Source organism: Esox lucius, chromosome 19 (genome assembly GCF_011004845.1).
Source record: "Esox lucius isolate fEsoLuc1 chromosome 19, fEsoLuc1.pri, whole genome shotgun sequence".
Taxonomy (NCBI): Eukaryota; Metazoa; Chordata; class Actinopteri; order Esociformes; family Esocidae; genus Esox; species Esox lucius.
Genome location: NC_047587.1, coordinates 26,701,203 through 26,724,186, shown reverse-complemented (window position 1 = coordinate 26,724,186; position 22,984 = coordinate 26,701,203). Strand labels below are relative to the sequence as shown.

General features: G+C 50.1%; 1 protein-coding gene across 3 annotated transcripts in view; it reads left to right on the top strand.

Moving 5' to 3' along the window:
• Positions 1-22,984, top strand: part of znf423 (zinc finger protein 423) — a 120,988-nt gene that overhangs the window by 46,026 nt on the left and 51,978 nt on the right. For 2 of the 3 annotated variants that reach the window (XM_029115082.2, XM_029115081.2), the window contains exons 4-6: positions 8,875-12,317; positions 13,042-13,126; positions 20,107-20,127. In XM_029115082.2, coding sequence (XP_028970915.1) covers positions 8,875-12,317; positions 13,042-13,126; positions 20,107-20,127 — 3,549 coding nt within the window. The remainder of the gene's footprint in view (positions 1-8,874; positions 12,318-13,041; positions 13,127-20,106; positions 20,128-22,984) is intronic. The other variant, XM_029115083.2, reaches the window with a different exon arrangement.

Below are 22,984 nucleotides of genomic sequence, written 5' to 3'. Positions count from 1 at the left end.
ACACCCACATGCCCCCTCCCAGTTCTGAAACGCCTCCCCCGCTGTCTGTGGCCCCTCCTTCAAAGGTACTGCCTCTCGTTTGAACAGTAAACCATTATTAGGCATATGCATGGGGCCTGTATGTGTGTAGGAGAGGTGGCTCGTTCGGCAAAGAATGAGGCAATTATGAAAGTGGACCTGCACTAAACATGAACCCCCACCTGTTGTCTGTGTGTTTCTCCCTGTCAGAGGCCTGGCCTGCCTGGCATTGATCCTTCTAGCTGTGGCTGTGTGGGGACAGGGACAGCCATTGTGTTTGTTTGTTGTGAAACGTAATAGCCGAGCTCCAATAATGGCCTGTTGATTTGCCTCCCTGTGTATTTCATACAGACTTTCTGCTCAGGTAATTACTAGTTTGTGTTCGCGCACAGTCCATTGGCTGCCCAGTCACACCTATAGTGTCAGATAGTGACAGGGAATTAGACCTAATCAGTACAAATCTCTAAACCCTAATTGCAATTGGGTTGAGGAGGTGTGCTAGTTTTATTGGACTGGAGAGTCTGGAAGGTGTGTGTGTGTGTGTTTGTAAGTGTGTGTGTGTGTTTGTGTGTGTAGAGTGGTGTTGACTGGAGGCATGCTGCTCAGACCAACTGATCCTGAATATGGATTTACTCGTCGGAGATTAACGAAGGAATTGCTGAACAGAACATACTATGAGTAGAATAAAGTGATAGTAAAAGGACAATAAGTAAAATACTGTATTCTCTACTCTGTCCTCCTGTGTTTGTCCTCCCCCTCTCTGTGACGGTGAGAGGTGGTGTAATGACAGTGTTGAGGTGAAGCTGTGTCCTCCAACCCTGGCTGGGTGCTTGGTGTCCCCCTGGGGAGAGAGGTTTAATACCGGGGTAATTATCTGGCCTTATTCTCCGGGTACAGTCACTGTAGCAGGGCATCGGGGTGTCTCCCTCTTGGCTGTGGGTGAGGACTTGTCAGTCAGGGCTTGTGTTCTTTATCGCTCCTATTGTTTAATAGCTCTTGTGTACCCATGCCTGTCCTCTTGAATCAGCAGGTTTTGTGACTGTGGGTGTGTGTGTGTGTGTGTGTGTGTATATCTGTCCGCCTGTGGGTGTGTGTGGGTCCCTCTCACCGTCTGTGCCCTACACCCTCAGTGTGTCACTAATGGCAGGTCCAGGTGTTCTTCTCAGTGCCGCCCCGGCCCAGGGGGACTGGATTCTCCCAGGGTGTCGCGGTGTGCAGGAGGTACCCGCCTATCTCTGCCTGTGCTGAGGGTCCCCTGGGTGCTGCGGCTCCCTGGGTCCCAGGCCCAACCCCCCCGGTCTCTCAGTCCAGGCTGCTTCCTGCCTGCCTGCCTGCCTCCACCCCCCCCCCCCCCCCATCTGAAACCTCAGAGCTCCGCCTACTGCTTCAGCTCCAGCTGCCTGAATGACTTATTTACAAGCTGTAGTACAGTGTGGGGGTGGGGAGATACAGACACCCCCCCCATCTCGTTCTGTGTGCCGGGCTGCAGGTCTGGGTCTTTATGTGGTGCGTGGGCACCAATGCCTCTCTTCAATGACTGTATCCTCAGACCAACTGCAGGTGGCCATCTCTCTGAAGCCTGGACAGTCTGCAAAGGGCTGTTTTATATACCACACTAAGGTGTTATTTGTGTCACCCTATTACTCTGTGAACATGGCTGTCACACCACGTTTTGATAGTATGAGTGTCATTACATCAGTAATGTCTGTTGGTCACTGTAGATGTCTAACCCATCTAAACCCCTCCTATGCTGAACCCTGTTGCTGGTGATGACCCCTATTTTAGTGGACTGAGCTCCATTGAAAAATGCCGGGAGAAAAGAACAGCGCTGCAACATAGAACATCCTCAGCTTTCACCTTTGTCACAGCCCTGAACCCACAGCACAGAACCCACAGGACAGAACCCACAGCCCTGAACCCACAGGACAGAACCCACATCACAGAACCCACAGCCCTGAACCCACAGCACAGAACCCACAGCCCTGAACCCACAGGACAGAACCCACAGCCCTGAACCCACAGCCCGGAACCCACAGGACAGAACCCACAGCACAGAACCCACAGCCCTGAACCCACAGCACAGAACCTGAGGCACAACGTCCCGATACACATTGGAGTGTAGTGGAGTGTAGTGGAGGGAGAGGCCTAAGTGGAAAGAAAGGGCCTGCGGTGCTGTGAGGGAATAGATGTGTTTGATCAAAGACGTGGAGTGCTGAAGGATGGAGGAAGATGTTTAGTGTCATCTGCCTAAAGCCCAGCAAGAGTCAGCACTCCACTCACAGACCTAGAGCAGGGCAGATGATGATAATGATCACAGACCTAGGGCAGGTTAGATGCTGATAATGATCACAGACCTAGGGCAGGGCAGACACTGATTAAGAGTTGACTCTAACAGATGATCACAGACCTAGAGCAGGGCAGACACTGATAATGATCACAGACCTAGAGCAGGTTAGATGCTGATAATGATCACAGACCTAGAGCAGGGCAGACACTGATAAAGGGTTGACTCTAACAGATGATCACAGACCTAGAGCAGGGCAGACACTGATTAAGGGTTGACTCTAACAGATGATCACAGACCTAGAGCAGGGCAGACGCTGATAATGATCACAGACCTAGAGCAGGTTAGATGCTGATAATGATCACAGACCTAGAGCAGGTTAGATGCTGATAATGATCACAGACCTAGAGCAGGGCAGACACTGATAAAGGGTTGACTCTAACAGATGATCACAGACCTAGAGCAGGGCAGACACTGATAAAGGTTGTGTCTGCCCTGTAACAGATGATGTGATTGTGGAGTACCGGCATGGTGAAACCTTGGGGGTAGATCAGAACAGGGCCTGTTTAAGGGTTCTAGAGTTGGTTATAGGGTTAAACATGTCTTGAAGCCTCGAACCGGGATCTTTTGAAAACCAGGGAATTTTGGAAGCTTTTCCTTGATTGAGCCTACTTGGTATCCTCCATGGTTGTTCAGGCAGCTGGTTCCCAGTGAAGGTGGATGTGCTTCTTCCATCGCTATTCACTCAGCGTTTCATTATTGTGACACAGGTAAGACGTGCGCGAGAGATGATGGAGAGACTGGCGAAGCCAGAGAAGAGGGGGAGAAGAGATTAAATCTAGGGAGCGAGAAAGAGGAGCCAGATGCCAGCCGTCTTTCTCCACATGGCCTCTGTAGCAAGGCTTGTTTTGGTACACTTCACATGTAATTAATGTGCAGCTGTTTAACAGTGCTGGCTCCTGCAGCTCTCACTGACTAAGGAAGACTGAAGTCAAATGCATCTTAACCAGCCCCCCTTCCACCCGCCCTCTGAATACCAGCTCTCTCTCTCTCTCTCTCCCTCATCCATACTTTCTCAGTCTTGCATATTCTACCCTCCTATTCACATTCCCAATGCTTTGATGTTCTTGGTTCCTGTAGTAATGTTTCTCGGATCTTGTCTGCACACCCAACACGAGTGACTCATAGTGGTCAACCTCACCCGTGTTTGTCCCAGTTCCCCTCCTGTCACCTGGACGTCTCTGGGGCATTGGGGAGAGGAGAGGCCTGTCAGCTGTTCTCGCCCCATGCACCCCTCACCCCGATGCCCCCTGCCCCTCACCTTCTGCCCTGGGAATGTGGCCGGCTGCTTGGGCACTTTTGGGCGCCAACTGCTCCATATGGGCTGTGGGCAGCATGTGAGAGTGTCCTTCAGGACACAGACCCCTGACAGACTGCCTCCGCTCTGACATCAGACACCTTGAGTGTGTGTGTGTGGGGGTGTGGGGGTGTGTGTGTGTGTGTGTTTGTGTGTGTGGGTGTCTGTCCTCCAGTACTCAGGTCCCTGACAGACTGCCTCAGCGGTGTACTGGGGACCTCTAGAGACTGACTATGCCTAGGGAGGTGTGTGTGTGTGTGTGTGTGTGTGTGTGTGTGTGTGTGTGTGTGAGAGAGAGAGAGAGAGAGGTAGAGAAACACAGGTGTTAACTCAGCACCGTCATGACGGTCAACAACACCACGTGCCCCCAGACATCCTCAAAAATCCCAGTGTGTGACTTCACTATAAGAGGAGATGATTAGCCAAAGAAACGATTGACTGATGGTGGAAGGGAGAGAGGGAGCGAGAGGAGGGGTGAGAACAAAGGGCTGAGGGAGCGGGGAGCGAGAGGAGCCTCTCCCCCTCAAAGTTCCATTCCCCCTGTCGGTCTGGCCGTTGCTCCAGGCCAGTCTGGCCTGCGTGCTGCGCTGCCCTGTCAGAGACCTGGGTGGAAGTTGTTTTTCTGCCCCCTACGGTGTGTCTCTGCTGCCTGGGGCCATGGGAAGGGGGCCAAGGGGATGGGGTTGGGTGCCAGGCAGGGGGCTTGGTGGGAAAGGTGGAAGTTTGGGCAGGGAGCCAGGCTGAAATGTTGGTTAGTTATGTTGTTTTTACACTACAATGTTTTATGGAGATGAATGAGCCTCGCATCGGTGATGAATTCTTTAATTACCCTGGCGACAGGGTGGAAACGGCAAATGTCGCCTGTCACCTTCTGAGGTAACGTGGGATTCCTTTCCGAGCAAAGTCCGTGTGGCCACTGTGGTCTGAAGGCAATGTCTTGCTCAAAGTGTGTTGGAGTGGAATGAGAGTTGGTGTAGGAAATCTGATTCTGTTGGTCCTTCCATTTCATAAACAGAAGCTAAAGAAAGTCAATTGTGAATGGGACGCAACTAAAAACATCTAGCACTGGCATCAAAACAATTCTATGATCAGCCGCAACAGTGCTTGATTGACAGAGAGCATCGTGGTAGTTATCAGGTAAACCACATAGTCAGTGGGTTTACACATCTTCCAGGTCAGTAGGGCTACACACACGTTATACCTAACAGCGCTGCAAAGGTTTCTTGTTGCTAGTTTGAGTCCAGTTGCTAGTTTGAGTCCAATGCTAGTTTGAATCACACTAATGTTGTTTAAATTATATTGCGTTCATTAAAATGAATGTCGTCCATATAGGAGGTTAGAATAAGTGGTGACAGTGGAGGACAGAGGCATATGAGCCAATATGCTAAACCTCCACACACAAAGGTATTGTAGTCCAAGCATCCCAGGCCAGGTGCTGTAGTGTTCACTCCTCGCCATGCAGCGTGAGTCTGGGCCAGTTTGGCTCCCTGACTCTGGCCTCTGACCCATCGGAGGGCTGAAGCAGAGATGGCCCATGCTGTTCGTCTTCATTACCACTATTGATTAGCTGTAAATATTGATTTAATGGTCTCTCGAGTTCTTTTTAATGCAGCGGTTAGTGTGTTATTTTAACAATTTCGAAGAGTGCTTTAGTTTGGGACCGTACAGTTCTTCTACAAACACTTGTGAACCAGGACCATTCCTCAAGTGGTAATAGTATAAGAAGAAGTCATCCCAATCAAGCAGGTTGTTTGGTGTTGCCCCAACCCCACCATCGGGGGCACATTGGCACAAGAGATTATTTCCATATGCAGGCGTAAAAGGTTTAAAGGCAGCACGGACGATTTATTGACTATCGCATTTTTGTAACTGTTGATTGTTGTAACTCATGGCTGTTATTGGGATTTGAGTCAGAGGAAGGCGCAAGTCTTTTAGTCAGCGTCGTGGGTGGACATCATCTGGCAGCAAGGGGAGGTTGTGTCATCGCCGGTAATGTCCTTCTGGAGTCGTCCTGCTCTAATGAACAGCCCGGCTGCTATCTGGGGCCGTTTCTGTACTCTACTTCAGAGGAGACTACACAAAAGCAGCATCTTGGGGTGGCCGGGTTTTGGGATAGGGGACACGGAGAGACAGACCTTTGTCCTCGTGTCTGATGATGGGAGCAGGGGGAAGCCAGGCTGGGCGCGTCTTCATTACTGCGTTTCTACTGCGCTCTGTCCTCGGCATGCCGGCTGGCTGGCCAGCCTATTAGGAAGAGAGAGAGAGTACAGGCACCGTCAGGCTGGTCCAGCCTGGATGAAGCATGGTGATGGAGGTGGGTGGGGGGGGGGGCAGCATGGGGTCCCCTCTTAAACCTCAGACCAAAGTGTCGATCCCTTCAACGTCCAGCAGCAGTCTGCTCATGCTCAGGTAGAGTCGGGGCCGTCTTCTGTAGCCATGTGTTTGGTTAGGCCGGGTCCAATTACTGGGCCCGGGTTGGAGGCAGGATGGCCGCTCTTCCTCTGGACTTCAGAGTGTCTCCATCTGCCAGGCCCTCCCTCCCTGCCTGCCTGGCCCCACCCCCTCCACCTGGACCAGGGCAGCAGAGGTGGAGGCCAGCGCCAGGGGCAGCCGTGACGGCAGCCTGTTAATTCAGTAATGACTCACAACATGAAAGACATGAGTGGACGGAGGGGAGAGCGGCCTGGGAGAGTGTGATAAAGACGGAGGAACCGTCAGGGCTTTGCTCGGGAACTCTGGCATGAGGAGACATGGGAGCAGCGTGTGTTTGCGTGCCCATTGCAGTCTTTTCTCGCTTTTCTCTCGGCTTCCCCCTTGCCTTTCCCCGTCTTTCTTTTCGGTTTCTTTTCTAATTTAACTTTTCATTGAAATTTCTTCCCCTGTTTAGGGCTCTTGCCAAGTCCCCCGGTGGACGGATGACAAAAGCCCTCTAAAAGCCATGTGATCTTCCATTTTCCGACAGCCACACTTCTGAGGATTAAGGCTATTTAATGACTATAATCTCCTTCTTTCTCAAAAGTGATTTCTCACATTCTGTCGCAGTCAGAGGGATTGCATTAGCATTAATAGATTTATAATTCGCCAGAATGACCACATGTGCCAAGAGTTCCCCCCCCCCTTCTTCCTTTGCCATTCTTCCTTCCTCCTCCTCCTCTACTTCGTATTTGTCTTCGTTCTTTATGCTGTGGCGCGTGTTTCTCGGTATGTGGTGTGCTGTGGTAGGGTGCATGGATGGGACTCAGCAGGGCGTCGTACCTGTCAGCAGTGAGCAGCTCTCACCTCCGCCTGGCCCACATCAGAGACCAGCCTGTGAGGGGCCACGCTTTCATTGTGCAGCCAAAGAATTCACCCCAGTTAAGGCCCTTTTGGGGCTTTTCATCCCCTCTTTCTTCGGGCCGCCGAGGCCTTCTATCTCCCCCGTGTTGTCGGGGGTTTAACTTGTGTCAAGATGACTCTTATCCTGACACAGACACAAAGACATAAGAGGGGCACTGTAGGGAATGGTCTCAACAGGGAGGGGCTAGTCCAGACACCCCAGCTGTGGAGGCAGTGGGGTACAAGCCTAAACTGTAATCTGAGAAACTGAGTTGTCCCTCCCCCCGCCTCCATCAGTCTTACACACTTACATGTGCCACGCCAAAGTGCACAGACACATGCAGACTCACGTACGCAGACACCATGCAGGTGGCGCTGGTCGTTTTGGCTTCAAAATTCTATCAATGTTAAGATTGACGCACTCAACAAAACCTCGAGCTACTGGTTTTGAGCTTTAGCCGACAGTTTAGGTGTCCTATTTTGGTAAATGTCGGTTTCTACTGCTTCCCCTGTCTCTGTCCAAATCTTCCCGATTTGTTGTTACAAAAATATTTTCTTTCACGGCTGTGTTTAGTCTGGTTCATGCTCATTTATTTGGCACTTATCCTGTAATACTCCTCTCCTGCGTGGCATCTCTCTCTTGTTGCTTTTATCTTTCCATTTGATATCTCTATAGTTATCTTTTTTTTTTTTTTTTTACAGGATTCCTTCCTGGCTCCAAGCTAAATGAATAATTCATGTTTTATTTTATTTTTTACAAGAAAATATCCCACATGTCCCTATGGTGTGTTATTTGGTCTGCACAGCACCTACATTTTTGTGGATCGATTCATCACATTAATTCATTTTCCACCTAATCTTCTCTGCACACGGTTGTTACACATGCTGTATTGATGGCGTGGGCGTTGGGAGGGGAGAACCAGTCACGATTACTTACAGAGAAAAGTATACACCAGCTTCAAGAATATTCTGTTCTCTCTCTTAGATAAATAATGTTGTCAATACTTTATTAAGCTTTAGCGCAGGCTTTTTAACATAACAATGTTAAGTATATGATTGTTTCTTTGAGTGAGGTCAACATTCATATGAGATGCAGCCTGAGTCACCTGCCCTCCAGCTACAGGCAAATCTCACATTAAAATGGGATTTTGTATGATGTAGGACGTGGGGAGGGGAAAGGGAAGGGGGGCTGTTTACTTATTGTAAACATTTGGTTATGTGTGATGATGAATACCAGAGGCTTCTTTCCTCACACATTTAGAGCGGAGTGTAAAACTCAGTCAAATAAAGCAAACAAACAGGCTGAGCTGGATCATTCTGGGTTTGTCTGAGCCACAGTGGGACTCCAGGCTCGCAGCATTCCTGCTCAATAAGTCATGAGCATTTCTCCTCTCCCTTCCACTCTTCCCTCCTCTCTCTTCTTCCTTCCACTCTCCTTCTGTCCTCTCCTCTATTTCCCTCCCCTTTTCTCTCTTCCCTCCCGCTCCCTTTCTCATTCCTCTTCTCTTCTCTCCTGTCTACAGTTGGCTCCAGGTTTGATATGGAATAGATATCGAGATCCCTGTTTTAAGTTCCATCAGATTATAATAATATATGCTCTTCTTTGTGTATATATTTAACTTGAGAAAAGCACACATTCACTTTCACAAAAGAAATCCTGACATTTTCACTGTCTTCTTATTGGTTTTCGGTATTTTAATCTTGTCGCCACAAAACAAAAATATGACGGGGCAGATGTAAGTGGGGGCGGGGTTTGTTTTCTTAGGGAGGACGAAGAGAGAGAAAATGCTCTTTGTCCTTTTTACTTAAATCCCATGGGAGCATATGTATCTAATTCTAAGTTTCTACTGAATGTTTTCCTTCTCTAACATTGGAATTCTGTCTGTGTTTGTCGTTGCAGATGGTGACGATGACCCTGGGCTGTCCTGGGTAGCGTCCTCTCCCTCCAGCAAAGACGTGGCGTCGCCGTCACAGATGCTGGGGGACGGCTGCTGCGATCTGGGCATCGGCACAGGGGAGGAGGAAGGGGGCGCCGGGCTGCCCTACCCCTGCCAGTTCTGCGACAAGTCCTTCAGCCGCCTTAGCTACCTGAAGCGCCACGAGCAGATCCACAGCGACAAGCTGCCCTTCAAGTGCACCTTCTGCAGCCGCCTGTTCAAGCACAAGCGCAGCCGCGACCGCCACGTCAAACTCCACACCGGTGACAAGAAGTACAGCTGCCAGGAGTGCGAGGCCGCTTTCTCCCGCAGCGACCATCTCAAGATCCACCTGAAGACCCACAGCTCCAGCAAGCCCTTCAAGTGCAGCGTGTGCAAGAGAGGCTTCTCCTCCACATCCTCGCTACAGAGCCACATGCAAGCCCACAGAAAGAACAAGGAGCACCTGGCCCTGCGTGCTGAGAAGGAAGGGGAGAAGCGTGGCAGCAACGCGGGCAGTGGAGGGGAAATGGACCAGGACCTGTACATGTGCGACTACTGTGATGAAACCTTCAGTCTTATGGATGAGCTGGAGAAACATGTAGTGACCCGTCACCCACAGCTGTCTGACCGGGCTGACCTGCAGTGCATTCACTGTCCCGAGATCTTCACCGACGAGGGCACCCTGCTGTCCCACATCGAGAGGACCCACCCCAACCGAAAACACAAGTGTCCCGTGTGCTCCGACCAGTTCCCCTCCGTAGAAGACGTCTACTGCCACTTGGACAGCCACCGGCAGCCCGACTCCAGTAATCACAGTGCAAGTCCTGACCCTGTCCTGGGCAGCGTGGCGTCCATGAGCAGCGCCACTCCAGACTCCAGTGCCTCTCTGGAGAGGGGTTCAACCCCTGACTCCACTCTGAAGCCCACCCAGAGCCGACGCAAGCTGGCCCCGAATTCTGACCACGATGACGGGGGTCACTGGACGGCCAAGGTTACCTACAGCTGTCCCTACTGCTCCAAGAGAGATTTCAACAGCCTGGCTGTGCTCGAGATCCACCTGAAGACCATCCATGCGGACAAGCCCCAGCAGAGCCACACCTGCCAGCTGTGCCTGGACACCCTGCCAACGCTCTACAACCTCAACGAGCATGTTCGCAAAGCCCACCGGGGCAGCGGGGCAACGGCGGCCTTCCCCATCCTCCAGTTCACCAACATGTCGGCCTTCCACTGCAACTACTGCCCAGACATGTTCGCGGACATTAACACCCTGCAGGAGCACATCCGTGTGTCCCACTGCCTGCCTGGGGGAGTGGTCGCGGGCTCCACTACCCTGGAGGGCAACCATGCTTTCTTCTGCAACCAGTGCTCCATGGGCTTCCTCACCGAGTCCTCTCTCACTGAGCACATCCAGCAGACCCACTGCAGTGGAGGAGGGGTGCCCAAGATGGAGTCCCCTGTCTTGCAGCCCTCCCAGTCCTTCATGGAGGTATACTCTTGCCCCTATTGCACCAACTCGCCCATCTTCGGCTCCCTGCTCAAGCTCACCAAGCACATCAAGGAGAACCACAAAAACATCCCACTGGCCAATAACAAGCGGCAAGCCAAGGTGGTGGACCTCAGCCCCGCCTCATCCGATGTGGAGATCTCCTCGCCCAAACGTCATAGGCTGGCCGGAGACTCCACCTTGACTGGTTCCAGTGGAGACTATCCCTGCAACCAGTGTGACCTGCGCTTCAGCAACTTCGAGGCCTTCCAGGCCCACCTCAAGTCCCACTTGGACATGCTACTCAGAAGGCAATCCTGTCCGCAATGTAACAAAGAAGACTTCGACTCCCAGGAGTCCCTGTTGCAGCACCTCACGGTCCACTACACCACCACGTCCACCCAGTATGTGTGTGAGAGCTGTGATAAGCAGTTCTCCTCTGTAGATGACCTGCAGAAGCACCTGCTGGATATGCACACCTTTGTTCTGTACCACTGTACGCTGTGTCAGGAGGTGTTTGACTCCAAGGTGTCCATCCAGGTCCATCTGGCCGTCAAGCACAGCAATGAAAAGAAGATGTTCCGCTGCACGGCCTGCTCCTGGGACTTTAGGAAGGAGAGTGACCTTCAGCTGCATGTCAAGCACAGCCACCTGGGCCACACCAGCATCCCTGGGGTAGTCGGCAAAGCCCGCAAGTGTATCTTCTGTGGGGAGACATTCGGCACCGAGGTTGAGCTGCAGTGCCACATCACCACTCACAGTAAGAAGTTCAACTGCCGCTTCTGCGGTAAGGCCTTCCATGCCATTGTGCTGCTGGAAAGGCACCTGCGGGAGAAGCACTGTGTGTTTGATGGGAGCAATGTCACCGGGAATGGGGGAAGCCAGAACGGCACGCCCAACGGGGTGACCCAGACCTCCAAGCGAGGGGGCGGAGGTGAAAGATCAACAGTGGCCACGGAGCAGGCTGATCTGCAGAACATGCTGAAGAACGCCAGCCAAGAAGTGGCCAACAGCCACGAGGCCAGCGGAGGAGAGGAGGAGCTGGACAACTCTGAGCCCATGTACGCCTGTGATATCTGTGGAGCTGCCTACACAATGGAGAGTCTGCTGCAGAATCACCGGCTGAGGGACCACAACATCCGGCCGGGAGACGATGATGCCGGCAGCCGCAAGAAGAAGGCAGACTTCATCAAGGGCAACCATAAGTGCAACGTGTGTTCACGGACTTTCTTCTCTGAGAACGGCCTCAGGGAGCATGCCCAGACCCACCGTGGACCAGCAAAGCACTACATGTGCCCCATCTGTGGAGAGCGTTTTCCCTCCTTGCTCACACTCACCGAACACAAGGTCACTCACAGCAAGAGCCTGGACACGGGGACCTGCCGCATCTGTAAGATGCCCCTGCAGAGCGAGGAGGAGTTTATAGAGCACTGCCAGATGCACCCTGACTTGAGGAACTCATTGACCGGCTTCCGCTGTGTGGTGTGCATGCAGACCGTCACCTCCACCCTGGAGCTCAAGATCCATGGCACCTTCCACATGCAGAAGCTCTCAGCTGGTGGGGGCAGTGGGGGTGGATGCGGTTCAGCCTCCTCCTCTCCCAACGGCCAGCTGCAGCAACACAAGCACTACAAGTGTGCCCTGTGCCTCAAGGAGTTCAAGAACAAGCAGGAGCTGGTGAAGCTGGATGTCAATGGCCTTCCCTATGGGCTGTGTGCCGGATGCATGAGTCGAGGCACCAACGGCCAGTCTCCCAGTGGGGGCACGACGCCCCAGGAGGCCGGGGGAGAGAAGTCTGTGACAGGCCTGCGATGCCCGGAGTGCGCTGTGAAATTTGAGACCCTGGAAGACCTGGAGAGCCACGTTCAGATGGACCACCCCGAGATGAGTCCGGAGACCAGTGGGACAAGGAAAGTGACGGACGCCTCACCGGTCCCTAAAGTAAGAACGCGCAGGCTTTCTTTTACAATCTAAACAGGAAAATGCTGAGCTTACGTAAATTGCTTTGGTCTGGTTTAATAAATAGAAAATGGTGAATAACCAGCATTTCTCACCGTGGTAATAAATGTATCACACTACTAATCCAACAAACGTGACCTTGTATTTTAAGAAATTAATTAAATCTATTATTCATATAATTTAATCTTTCTCAATTATTTTTTGTATCTGTGTGAATTTATGGAATTGTGAAAAAGCTATCTTCTAATACATTTCTGCAGTAAAGCATTCTAACAGTATTTTCTAGCAGTGTGCCAGTTCCCAGTGGCTAGCTTGTCAGTAAGAAGTTGTGCTCAGTTTGATGTGTGAATTCAGGGCTGCGTTTCAATGGGCCCTGCAGCTCAGCCCTGCTGTGGCATTGTGGGGCCTGTTCAGTCCGCTAGATATTGACAGTGAGGTTCAAGGGACACTCATTCTTTACCTGTGCTTTTACTTCAGCTCAGTGTAACAGCAAGCTAAAACATCCAAACGTTGACCTGTCAGTACGTCCTTTTTGTTTCAGAAAACTGTGTTCTTACTCGCATCTCCAAAACTCACCTGTAAACAGCCTTGGAATACATTTTAATGTGCTGTATAAATCAAGTGTGATTAGATTTCTTGTGTTTGTTCCATGAATGAAAAAGCAGCTCAATGGTCTCTAATTTGACTGTCTATCTGTTGGTTGCAGAAGAAGACGTACCAGTGCATCAAATGCCAAATGACCTTCGAAACAGAGCGGGAGATCCAGATCCACGTGGCCAATCACATGATCGGTGAGTCAGCCTCATCCTTTCCTGTGTGTCTGTGTTTGTCTTCGTGCTTGTCTGTCCTTTTGATTTCCTCTCTGGCTCCGCAGCCTTCTGTTTGGCCAGCCCTTCGCCCCCTCTCTCTCTCTCTCTCTCTCTCTCTCTCCGCGGCCTGCACAGCACACAGGTGTGAGACAGACAGGTGAAATGAACAGCTCTATTTCTGGAGCTGTCGCTGCCGCCGCTCTCAACAGCTGTTCCATTGTTTAACACTTGACTGCGCAGCTGAGGCCGCGGCTGCAGGTCTGATTGCTCTGTTAACCCTTCACTGTATGACCAGGGCTGGGACTGCACGTCTGATTGGACTGTTAACCCTTCACTGTATGACCAGGGCTGGGACCGCACATCTGATTGGACTGTTAACCCTTCACTGTATGACCAGGGCTGGGACTCCAGGTCTGATTGGTCTGTTAACACTTCACTGTATGGCCAGGGCTGGGACTGCACGTCTGATTGGTCTGTTAACTCTTCCATGTATGACCAGGGCTGGGACTGCAGTTCTGATTGGTCTGTTAACCCTTCAATGTATGACTAGGGCTGGGACTGCAGGTCTGATTGGCCTGTTAACCCTTCACTGTATGACCAGGGCTGGGACTGCAGGTCTGATTGCTTTGTTAACTCTTCACTGTATGACCAGGGCTGGGACTATTGAGTTGTACAGGGAAAAAGCAGCAAAGGTTCCCTTTATGCTATCCCTCTACGCTTGTCCTCATCACTCCTACTTCTCCTGGGCAATTACCCTCAACCTGCGCCCACTCTATCTCTCACTTTCTCGCTCTTCGATCTTCTTTTTCTTGATCTCTCTCTCTCTCTCTCTCTCTCTCTCTCTGTTTCTTTTTCTCTCCCTTTGATATTCTCTCAGTCACTCTGTGTGCACTGTCTAGGAGGTGTAAACCGTTATGAGGATGACATGTGTATTCAGCGCTCCACCACCCATAGCACTGTCGATTATTTCCTTTGTGTAGTCTTATTGGCCTCCCACCGCTTGCCCTGTGTGACTGGTCCAGCCAAGGACACAGAGGTTTGAAGCCAGGGGCCATTACAGAAGGCAGGGTGTTATCAATTTGTGTCTTTGTAATAATAATGGCTAGGAATAGGTTTCCACAAAGTTTGTCAGTCCTTTGTAAAAGCTCCAAGAAGCAGAGTCAGACCGGCTCCCACCAGGTGGAGGACTTTTCCCAACACATGTTTTCTAGAGGCAGGTCAGGTTAATAGGCTCTGCTGAAGCACAGAGTTTGTGTGTTTAACTGCAAAGTTCCTCTGTAGTTTTTTACGGGCTTCCTCCCACTGTGTTGTTATTCTCTCAGTAATAATTGCTGCAGCAGCATACTGTATTTTAGATTAACGAGCTTGGCCTGTGAGTAATTTGGGAGAACAAACGGCAGAATGCTGGGAGCTGCAGCGACTCCCCAGCCTTCCCCAGGCCTGACAGCTGATACCAGAGTTGTGCCGGTTGATGTATTTTCAGTGCCTGGGTCCTCCTGAGTCTCGCTGTAGTTATGTCTGGAGACGGAGTGCTGGTATAGAACAGAACCACTGCTACAGTATACAGCCCAGTCTGGCTGGGAACACAGACATTCCCTTCTGGATTCACTCACCAAGCCAGAGTTTTCTTTCCTACTTTTTTCTTTCTGTATTTCTTTTCCACTTGTGCCGTTTTCTTTATTTCCACCGTTCCAGCTGAACTTCACCCTGTGTTCATTTCCCCTCCGCTCTCTAATAGGCCCATCCATGTCTCCATGCCTCCCCTCTCCTCCCCCACTCCCATCAACCCTCCACCCTGAGAATGGTCTCCTTTCCGAGGACTCTCTACCCCTGAAAGAGAGCGATGGGGAGTGATAGGGGCGGTTGGAAGAGGGGAAGGTTAAACGCCAGCAACGCTCATCTCTCTCAGCCGCCATGAAGGGAATTTTGGGTTAATTAACATCGTTATAGTCAGAAAAGCCGGAGGAGATTAATTATGGAATTGAGGCAGATTATTTTAAGTGGTGTTATTATTTTATTATTTCTTTTGCTAACCCCTCTTCAAAGATGATGATGTCTTTTCTACAGTCAAAAAGAGCAGTGCATTAGCCTTTATCATTTGTCTGTGGTGAGAAAATTGAAGAGAGTTCCCAGGGGAGGAGAGTTTTCTGCTCTCCCTTTCAGTCCCCTCTTCCTTTGGCAGATTACAAAACAATCATTAAAAAGCTACACTATCTGTTGGCGTTGATATATGACTGCTGCGATTATCCCTGAACTTTGATATTTTACTCCTCCTTTTTCTCCTCATAGAAACCCTACACAATGAACAAGTCTCATTTTTAACCAAAACTGTTCACGAAACATATTTAAAGGAATCACCCATTTCTGTACCTACACTTTTTTTGCTAAAACCATAACTACTGCAGACGCGTTATTCCTGGTAACCCCCTAATCAGAGTTTGTGTGCCTGGATTTAGTTTTTATCTCCATTGTGGCGGAAGATTTTCAGAGAGGGATCTAAAACCAGCTGACTTGAGTGGGCTTTTTTCTGTGCATCACGAACTCAGATGCCGGCAGTGCAGCTTACCTATTTTCAAGCCATTTGTTGCAGCTGGGGTAATCATGTCGACTTGATTTCTTCCTCTCCGCTACTTTGCAGGTGTTCTGACACTCACCTCCATTTCCATAAATGATATTAATGCTCTTCTGTCATCGTAGGTGTGTGTGTGTGTGTGTGTGTGTGTGGTTTTGTCATTAACACTCTCACCCCCTCTCGTAGCGGTAATCCACTGATGGAACTGAGATACCTGGAATAAAGAGGGCAAAGTTGACACTAAGACACACAGTCACTCGCACGCGCGCGCACACCTCACCAGTGTCTGTTCCCTGCTTCCATGACATTGACACAGTGAGGATGTGCGGAGCAGACCCCCCCCCCCCCCTTTCATCCACAGTGATGTGTGAAGGTGTGCTCGTCACAGCCCTTGTCTTGGAGCGATCATTAACAGGGTGACACTGTATCTCAGTCAGGTTACCTCCTGAAAGCCCCTACACCTCCTTCCTGTGTCAGCATTGATGTGGGATTTGTGTCACTTCCGCATTGTCACTTTTCTGATGTTTTTTTTTTATACACGTCTTCCCGCAGAGCATGTGGCGACGCAAGCACGCAACACACACATGGTCGCTCAGCATCGGAAATGGAAGTAGAAAAAAACGCTCTGAAAAAGATGATTGTGTCCCGAACGGTATTCATAAAGAGGAAGACAGCGTAGGATGAAGAGGTGCCCGGGTGGTTGGCTGAACCCGTAGAACTGATGTGTATTCAGCTGAAGTCGACGCTTCACTCAGACTTATTATGCGGGCGTCCTCTCGAGCTGCGGTTTTCGTTCAGTGTCTCGCGAGCCAAGCGAGAGTGTGCTGGGTAATCATTGAGACAGGTAGAAGTGGAGAAGGGGCTCGTTCTGCTGGGTGGGAATTTGATTACACAGAGAGAGGGGGTGTAAAACCTCGCGTTTTAATTAATGTGAGTGGTGCGCCAGGCAAACACCATGGAAGGTTTTTTTTTTTTTCCTGGAGGTATTGGGCCTGAAAGAATGTGGCTGGGTTTCTCCCGGTGTTTCCTGTTGATTGAGCTGCTCTAATTATTTAATGTGGACGTAACACGCTGCTGTGGCCGTGTGAAGAGAAGAGCCTGACAACCCAGGTCAGACACCTCAGACGGTGTCAGATGTGATTAGGGTGGGAGATTTATAATTCCGACACACACGTTTGTATGTGGCACGCACGTAGGCATGCAGGCAGAGGAACATGTACACTTTCTGAAGTGTTTCCCAAACTACGGGTTTGTGGGGTCGGCTGATTTGAAATTGAAACTTTGTCCTCACAGTAGGTTGGCCTGTAATGTGATTATGGGAAATCCTCATGGCTGTGCCAGTGTTTTCCTCTGTCCTGGAGGACAGGTGATTTGGAGTTGGCAGAGAGACTTCCAACTGTATAATCTAATTCAGTAATGTGATAGAGTCCCACAAAGATGTACCCACTGCACACTGGGTCAAGGCAAGTGTATGGCATACCCCTTGCCTCCTAAACCCTGTCAGATTACATCAGCTGGAATGGGTTGAACCGGTAAATGCTGACAGAGAGAGGGAAACTGCTTTTTTGTTGTTCTTATTTTTGCCTTCGTCTCTTAATCTTTTCAACATTAAAGTTGTAATGCGATAATTCCTCTAATACTCTAATCCTTTTCAGCAGTTATTAAGGTTGGAGACCATTTTCATCTTAACACCCCATTTTATAATAGGGCTTAACGGTTCTTTGATGGAGAATTTTTGTTTATGTGTATGAAACGGGTGTGAAATGGCTACCAGTCGGCGCTGGTAGGATTTCAAGCGGTTTCTTCACTCGCTCTGAGAACTTCGCTTTGCTTAGCAAGGTCTGCAGCTTTTTTGCGGTGACTGTAACTATAGTTTGTGTTCAGAGGATCGCTGGTTTGAGTCCTGCACGGGGCGGTCAAAGCAGAATTGTTACATACACACATGCACATGCTAATGCCATAAAACTACTGAAGTCCCCTCCATTACACACTCTTTACACACCCAGCGTACATATTTCTATACCCTCCCCTGAGGTGAGCAGCCAGCCACACTCATTCCCATCTCTCACATGCTTATGGAAACAAGAGGAAAACGTGGAGGAGAGAGAAGCCATTTTGGCCCGGGGCGATAAAGTGCCTGTAGAGACACCCAGTGCTTGGCTATTGTGTTGTAAAGCCCTGTGCCGTGTGGGCTGTGACTGATGCCATGTCTGCGTGCCTCTGCGCAAAGATGGAAATAATCACAATAATAATATTCCAGTCCTTCCCAGGACCACATGCTGAACAATAGGAGTGGTAGACCAGATCCCCTCATTTCCCAGGGATACAGAGATTGTCAGAGGGCCAGATCGTTTTCATTTCCTTTCCCCAGACGGAGGAATACCACTAGTCGTACAGGGGGAGAAGGAGACAATGCATTAGGAAGGCTGAGTGAGGGGGGGTGAGATAGAGGAGGGAAAGCTGGTAAAATGAAGTAAAGGAGAGATGGAACAATAGAAAGCCTTGCAAAAAAAATATGGAGTAAATAGCAATGGCTGTTATTTTTTTACTTTTGCGTCTGAATAACATCACTATGGGAGTCTCCTGGAGCTGCGGACATAACTTTTTTTGTCCTAACTCCTCTTGGATGTGTTATTTCCCATCTTTTCCCACTCTTTTTTACCCGTTTGTCCTTCTGTTTTTCATATTTTTTTAGTGTTTCAGATGAGTGGCATGATGGGCATTAAGACTAACTTAACAAACATGCAGCTTTGGCCGCAAGTAGTTATGAAGTGAAACCGTGAAGGGCTTATTTGCGTGCTGTTTGTCGACACGTCAGCCTTAAACACATAGTCGCGTTATGATGCCGTGAAGCTTTTACCTTTCAGCAAGCCCTCTCGGCAGTGTCCACGCCATCTTGTTTCCCTCAGAGTGACAGGGGAATAGGGACGAAAGGACGCTTCCAGGAAACTGGATACAGTCCAGCGGTCCAGCATCATCATCCGCTGTGCAGCGGAGCCCCCCCCCCCCCCCCCCCCCCCCCCCCCCCCCCTGCAGGGCCCTGGGTTTGGGGCCCCACCTGTGTGCTTAATCACAGTTCTCCCTGTGTTCAGAACTCAATTTTAGCCCTGGTTTGGCAAGGCTCGATGGGCCCTTCACCCCCCCAGAGACAGGAGTGGGAGTGGCAGGGGCTGGGAGGGAGAGGGGGGGAGGCACGCAGAGAGGCTCGGGGAGAGGGGGGACTCAGCCTTACCACACACACTCCCAACTGCGGGGGGCTCCTACATGGTTTGCAGCTGCACAGCGGAAAACAATAAAGCCTGCGAAAAAAGGGCCAGTGTGGTCCTGGGAGACAGCAGCACACAAAGACGAGAGACGTGAGGGAGAGAGACCGCCTTAGCAACCCAACCTACAGAAACAAAGTCAAGATAGACTTCTGTGCTTGTCGACACCCAGCTCCTTTTAATACCTTCCTCTTGTACAAATACCAGTATTGGTGTTTGGCCAGAATATGTGAGGGGTGCGCCATTTTGTGCGTGCGTGCGTGCGTGTGCGTGTGTGTGTGTGTGTGTGTGTGTGCGCGCGCCGATGCCTGCACTGTTCCGAGTGTGTGGGCAGACACTTCGGGAAAGGCTGAGATATGAGCGATGAGGAGTGTATTAGTTTCACCACACACACACGCGCATGCACGCGTGCCGTTACCTTACCCCCACCGCCTCTCTCTCCACGCGCACCCACGCGCACCCACGCGCACCCACGGCTCGGCTCTCCGTGGTGTCCTGAGGAAAAAACGTGCGCGCTAATCACACTAATCACCTGCGCCCAGAACTCACGGCACACACTCTCTCCTCTCAGCCGGCCTTAATCAGCCAACACATTTCAGTTAGCATGTTGTGTTTAACCTCGCTTTCCATCTGCTTTTACTAGTGGATTGAGATGTGCCCTTGTCTCTTTCCCCAACGCAGTCCTCTGTCTCTCCCTCTTTCTTCCTCTCCTCCTGTTTCAAGGGCTGGGTGTCTCCTCAGTCCAGTAACTGCGCCAGTGGTTGAGAGCAGTGTGATGGAGGCGCTCACATTTACTACAGTCAGACCAATGCCGATTGCACTGAGTCTTGACGTTCACCTGCTTCAGCTGACCACTGTGGCCCGGTGGCTCACACTGACGAGTTTCTCCATAGCCCCCCCCCCCCCCCCCCCCCCCCCCCCCCGTGATGTCCTGTCATGGGGACGGGCGCTCTGAGTGGGATTTAAACTGAGCCTTGAGACTCAAAAGAGTGAGCCGGCTTGTCACGCTGAATGGTGGGCTCCAGTCCCGGTCAGGCGCCCCCCACCTTAACCCCTCATGTATGACCCCTGACTAACTGTCACCCTGCCTTCTCTTCCCACCCACCCTGCCTGTCGGATGGCTGTAGGAGAACCTGTCCAGCTGCAAGGTTTGTCCCCCTTCTGTCTCCGTACCAAAGCTGTGTGAATGAAGCCCTGCCTCACTGCCTTATGAGCACCGGGAGAGAAGGGGTGGGTCAGGGGACTGGCCTGTTGGGCTACAGAGCCGGACACTGCATGACTCACTACAGAGCAGACTGCTTAATTGGCCCTGTTACTGTGTAAAGACGGGGCTATACCCCCACCCTATTCAGCACCACCCCTCTCATTGTTTTTTTCACGGTCCACCCCTGAAGGCTGTGTGTGCATGACTCCCCCCCCCTCCAGGCCCAGGGCACAGCCACTCACCTGAGCCTCAGTGCCCTCGGGGGGGCCCGGTTAATGATGCATTTCATTCATGATTCTTACTTATTCATTTCAATGAAGTTGGCAAAGCTAGTGCCCTGAGCATGAACCCAGATAAGCAGCGTGGCGGAAAGCGGTCTCGGCTGATCCCTTTAACCCAGAAATGATCTCACAGAGAAGTGCTGTAGCCATGTCACTCTGCATCTCTCCTCTGGCTTAGGCTTGACCTCTGTTAAATTAGCATCTATTTTTATACTGAAACATACTCTCCTAAAAAATCACACGATCATACCGAACCATACCGCCATGGACAACCATACTATCATAGAGCGACATACTGTCATACAGACCCATACCAGCATACAGACCCATACCACCATACAGACCCATACCACCATATAGAACCATACCACCATATAGAACCATACCACCATATAGAACCATACCACCACATAGAACCATACCACCATACAGACCCATACCACCATATAGAACCATACCATCATACAGACCCATACCAGCATATAGAACCATACCACCATATAGACCCATACCACCATAGAGAACTATACCACCATATAGAACCATACCACTATATAGAACCATACCACCATATAGAACCATAACACCAAATAGAACCACCATACTGATTCGTACTACCATACGGAGCTATAGTATCATAAAGAAACATACACCTAAAAGTAGTCATGCTATCTCAGTCATATGTTAGCCCTAATGCACGAGTCATATTAAAGTAATGTTCTGTCCTGTAATGTTGGAAGTGTTTTTCCATGCATGCTCTTCAGTGGCATGATGGGAGTAAGCCTTTATTCTGAAGCCAGACCTGGAATCCATTCACTTAAGTGACATTGTAGCTTTCTGCCTCTAGTGATGTCTGTCTGTGCTGCACTGAGGAATCCCTAGAACAGTGTGTGTGTGTGTTAGGAAAAGTAGGAAAATGTCACTTTTCAGTGCTAGTGCTAGTGTGGATATCCACTTAATTTTAGTTATTTAGGGTTAGATTAGGTTACAAAGGGCAGATTCCACAGGCATAGATGAAAACTGGTCTTGAATCTTTTTTTTTTGTCCTACACTGGGCTTCATGTGTCTGCAAATTCAGCTCTTAAGTAAGTGTGTGTGTGTGAGTGCGTGTGTGATGAGTGGGCGATGTGTGGGCGATGGAGAGAGGGGCTGGTGAGAGACCTGGTGTGGGTTCTCAGTGTCACTGAAGACTTAATGAGGCAGCACACAAGAAGCTTTAGGAGTCAATGAATGTGGATGATGTGGATGATGGCTCACTCCACTGCATATGTTTCCTGTGTACGTTTATGTGCGTGTGTGTGTTTACGCTCCCCACCAGCCTGATAGGCATGGGGCAATGTTTTTGATGGATGAAAGCATCACTCTCTGCCTTAGTTCCAGGGTTATTGCCTCATTGCTCATGGGCAAGTTTAAAGAATAGTGAATGCATTCAAATCAACACCTACAACATATCCCAGACTGTGGAACACAACTATTACAACATCCAAATCATATCACCTAGAACGTTCCCGCGTTTGTAGAACAGGGTTGTTACCACATCCATATCGTCGCCATGTAGAACGTTCCCCGGTCTGCAGGACAGAATTATTACAACTTACATCCTAACTGTGTTAATGTGATTTGTTGGAGGAGGTTGGTTCTCTACTGGTCTCCACAGAACACACTGTGGTGAAACTGTGAACATGGGAACAGATGACAGGGCCCTCTCCACCTGGAACCAGCCAGCCAGAACAATGGTGGGCGGGGGGGGGGGGGGGGGGGGCATGCTCAGAGACCTACTTAACATGGTTTGTTATGATTGGCGATGAGGGGTGTCAGTAGTTTGACAGAATATCAGCTGACCTCTCTTCATATAGACTGTGTGATATAGTCACAGGGTTTACATGCATGGGTGGCCCCTCCTGTGCATCTTTTTTTCCCTCATCCATCTTGTTCTGCCTCTCTTTCTCCATCTATTTTTCTGCTGGTCTCTCCTGCGTTCCTCTGGTTACCGCCATTGAGCATGACATGTTTGTATGTAAAAAAGCTCAAGGAAAAATATCTCATCAGATGTTGGTGAAATGTTTGTTTGCAAGGCTGAGTGCTGTTTGATCCCCCTGAGAGCTAATTTTTCCACGTTTGCGCTTGATTTGCTTCTTATGCTGTTTATTAAAAGTAATTACAAGCTGTTTGGAGATCCATAAGAGAACTGCTCAGGGGGAGATCCTCCAAAAGGTGTACGAACAGAATGGAAAATTGGCACAGCAGTGTCTGTGTCTGTCTGTCTGTGTATGTGGGTGTGTGTGTTTGTATGGGTGTGTGTGTGGGTGTGTGTGTTTGTGTGTGTGTGTGTGTGTTTACACGCATGTGAGAAAAGTGAGTAGAAAAAACCGGGGTAACGTACTACGAATGGAAATGTTTCCAGCCGTGTGTTTTCTCATTTCTGTATACGTATGCTAGTTTGTTACTGATGGTGTACACTCATTTTCGACCAGTGTACACCGCTATACTGCATGCACTGATACTAATGCCCGGCCGGGC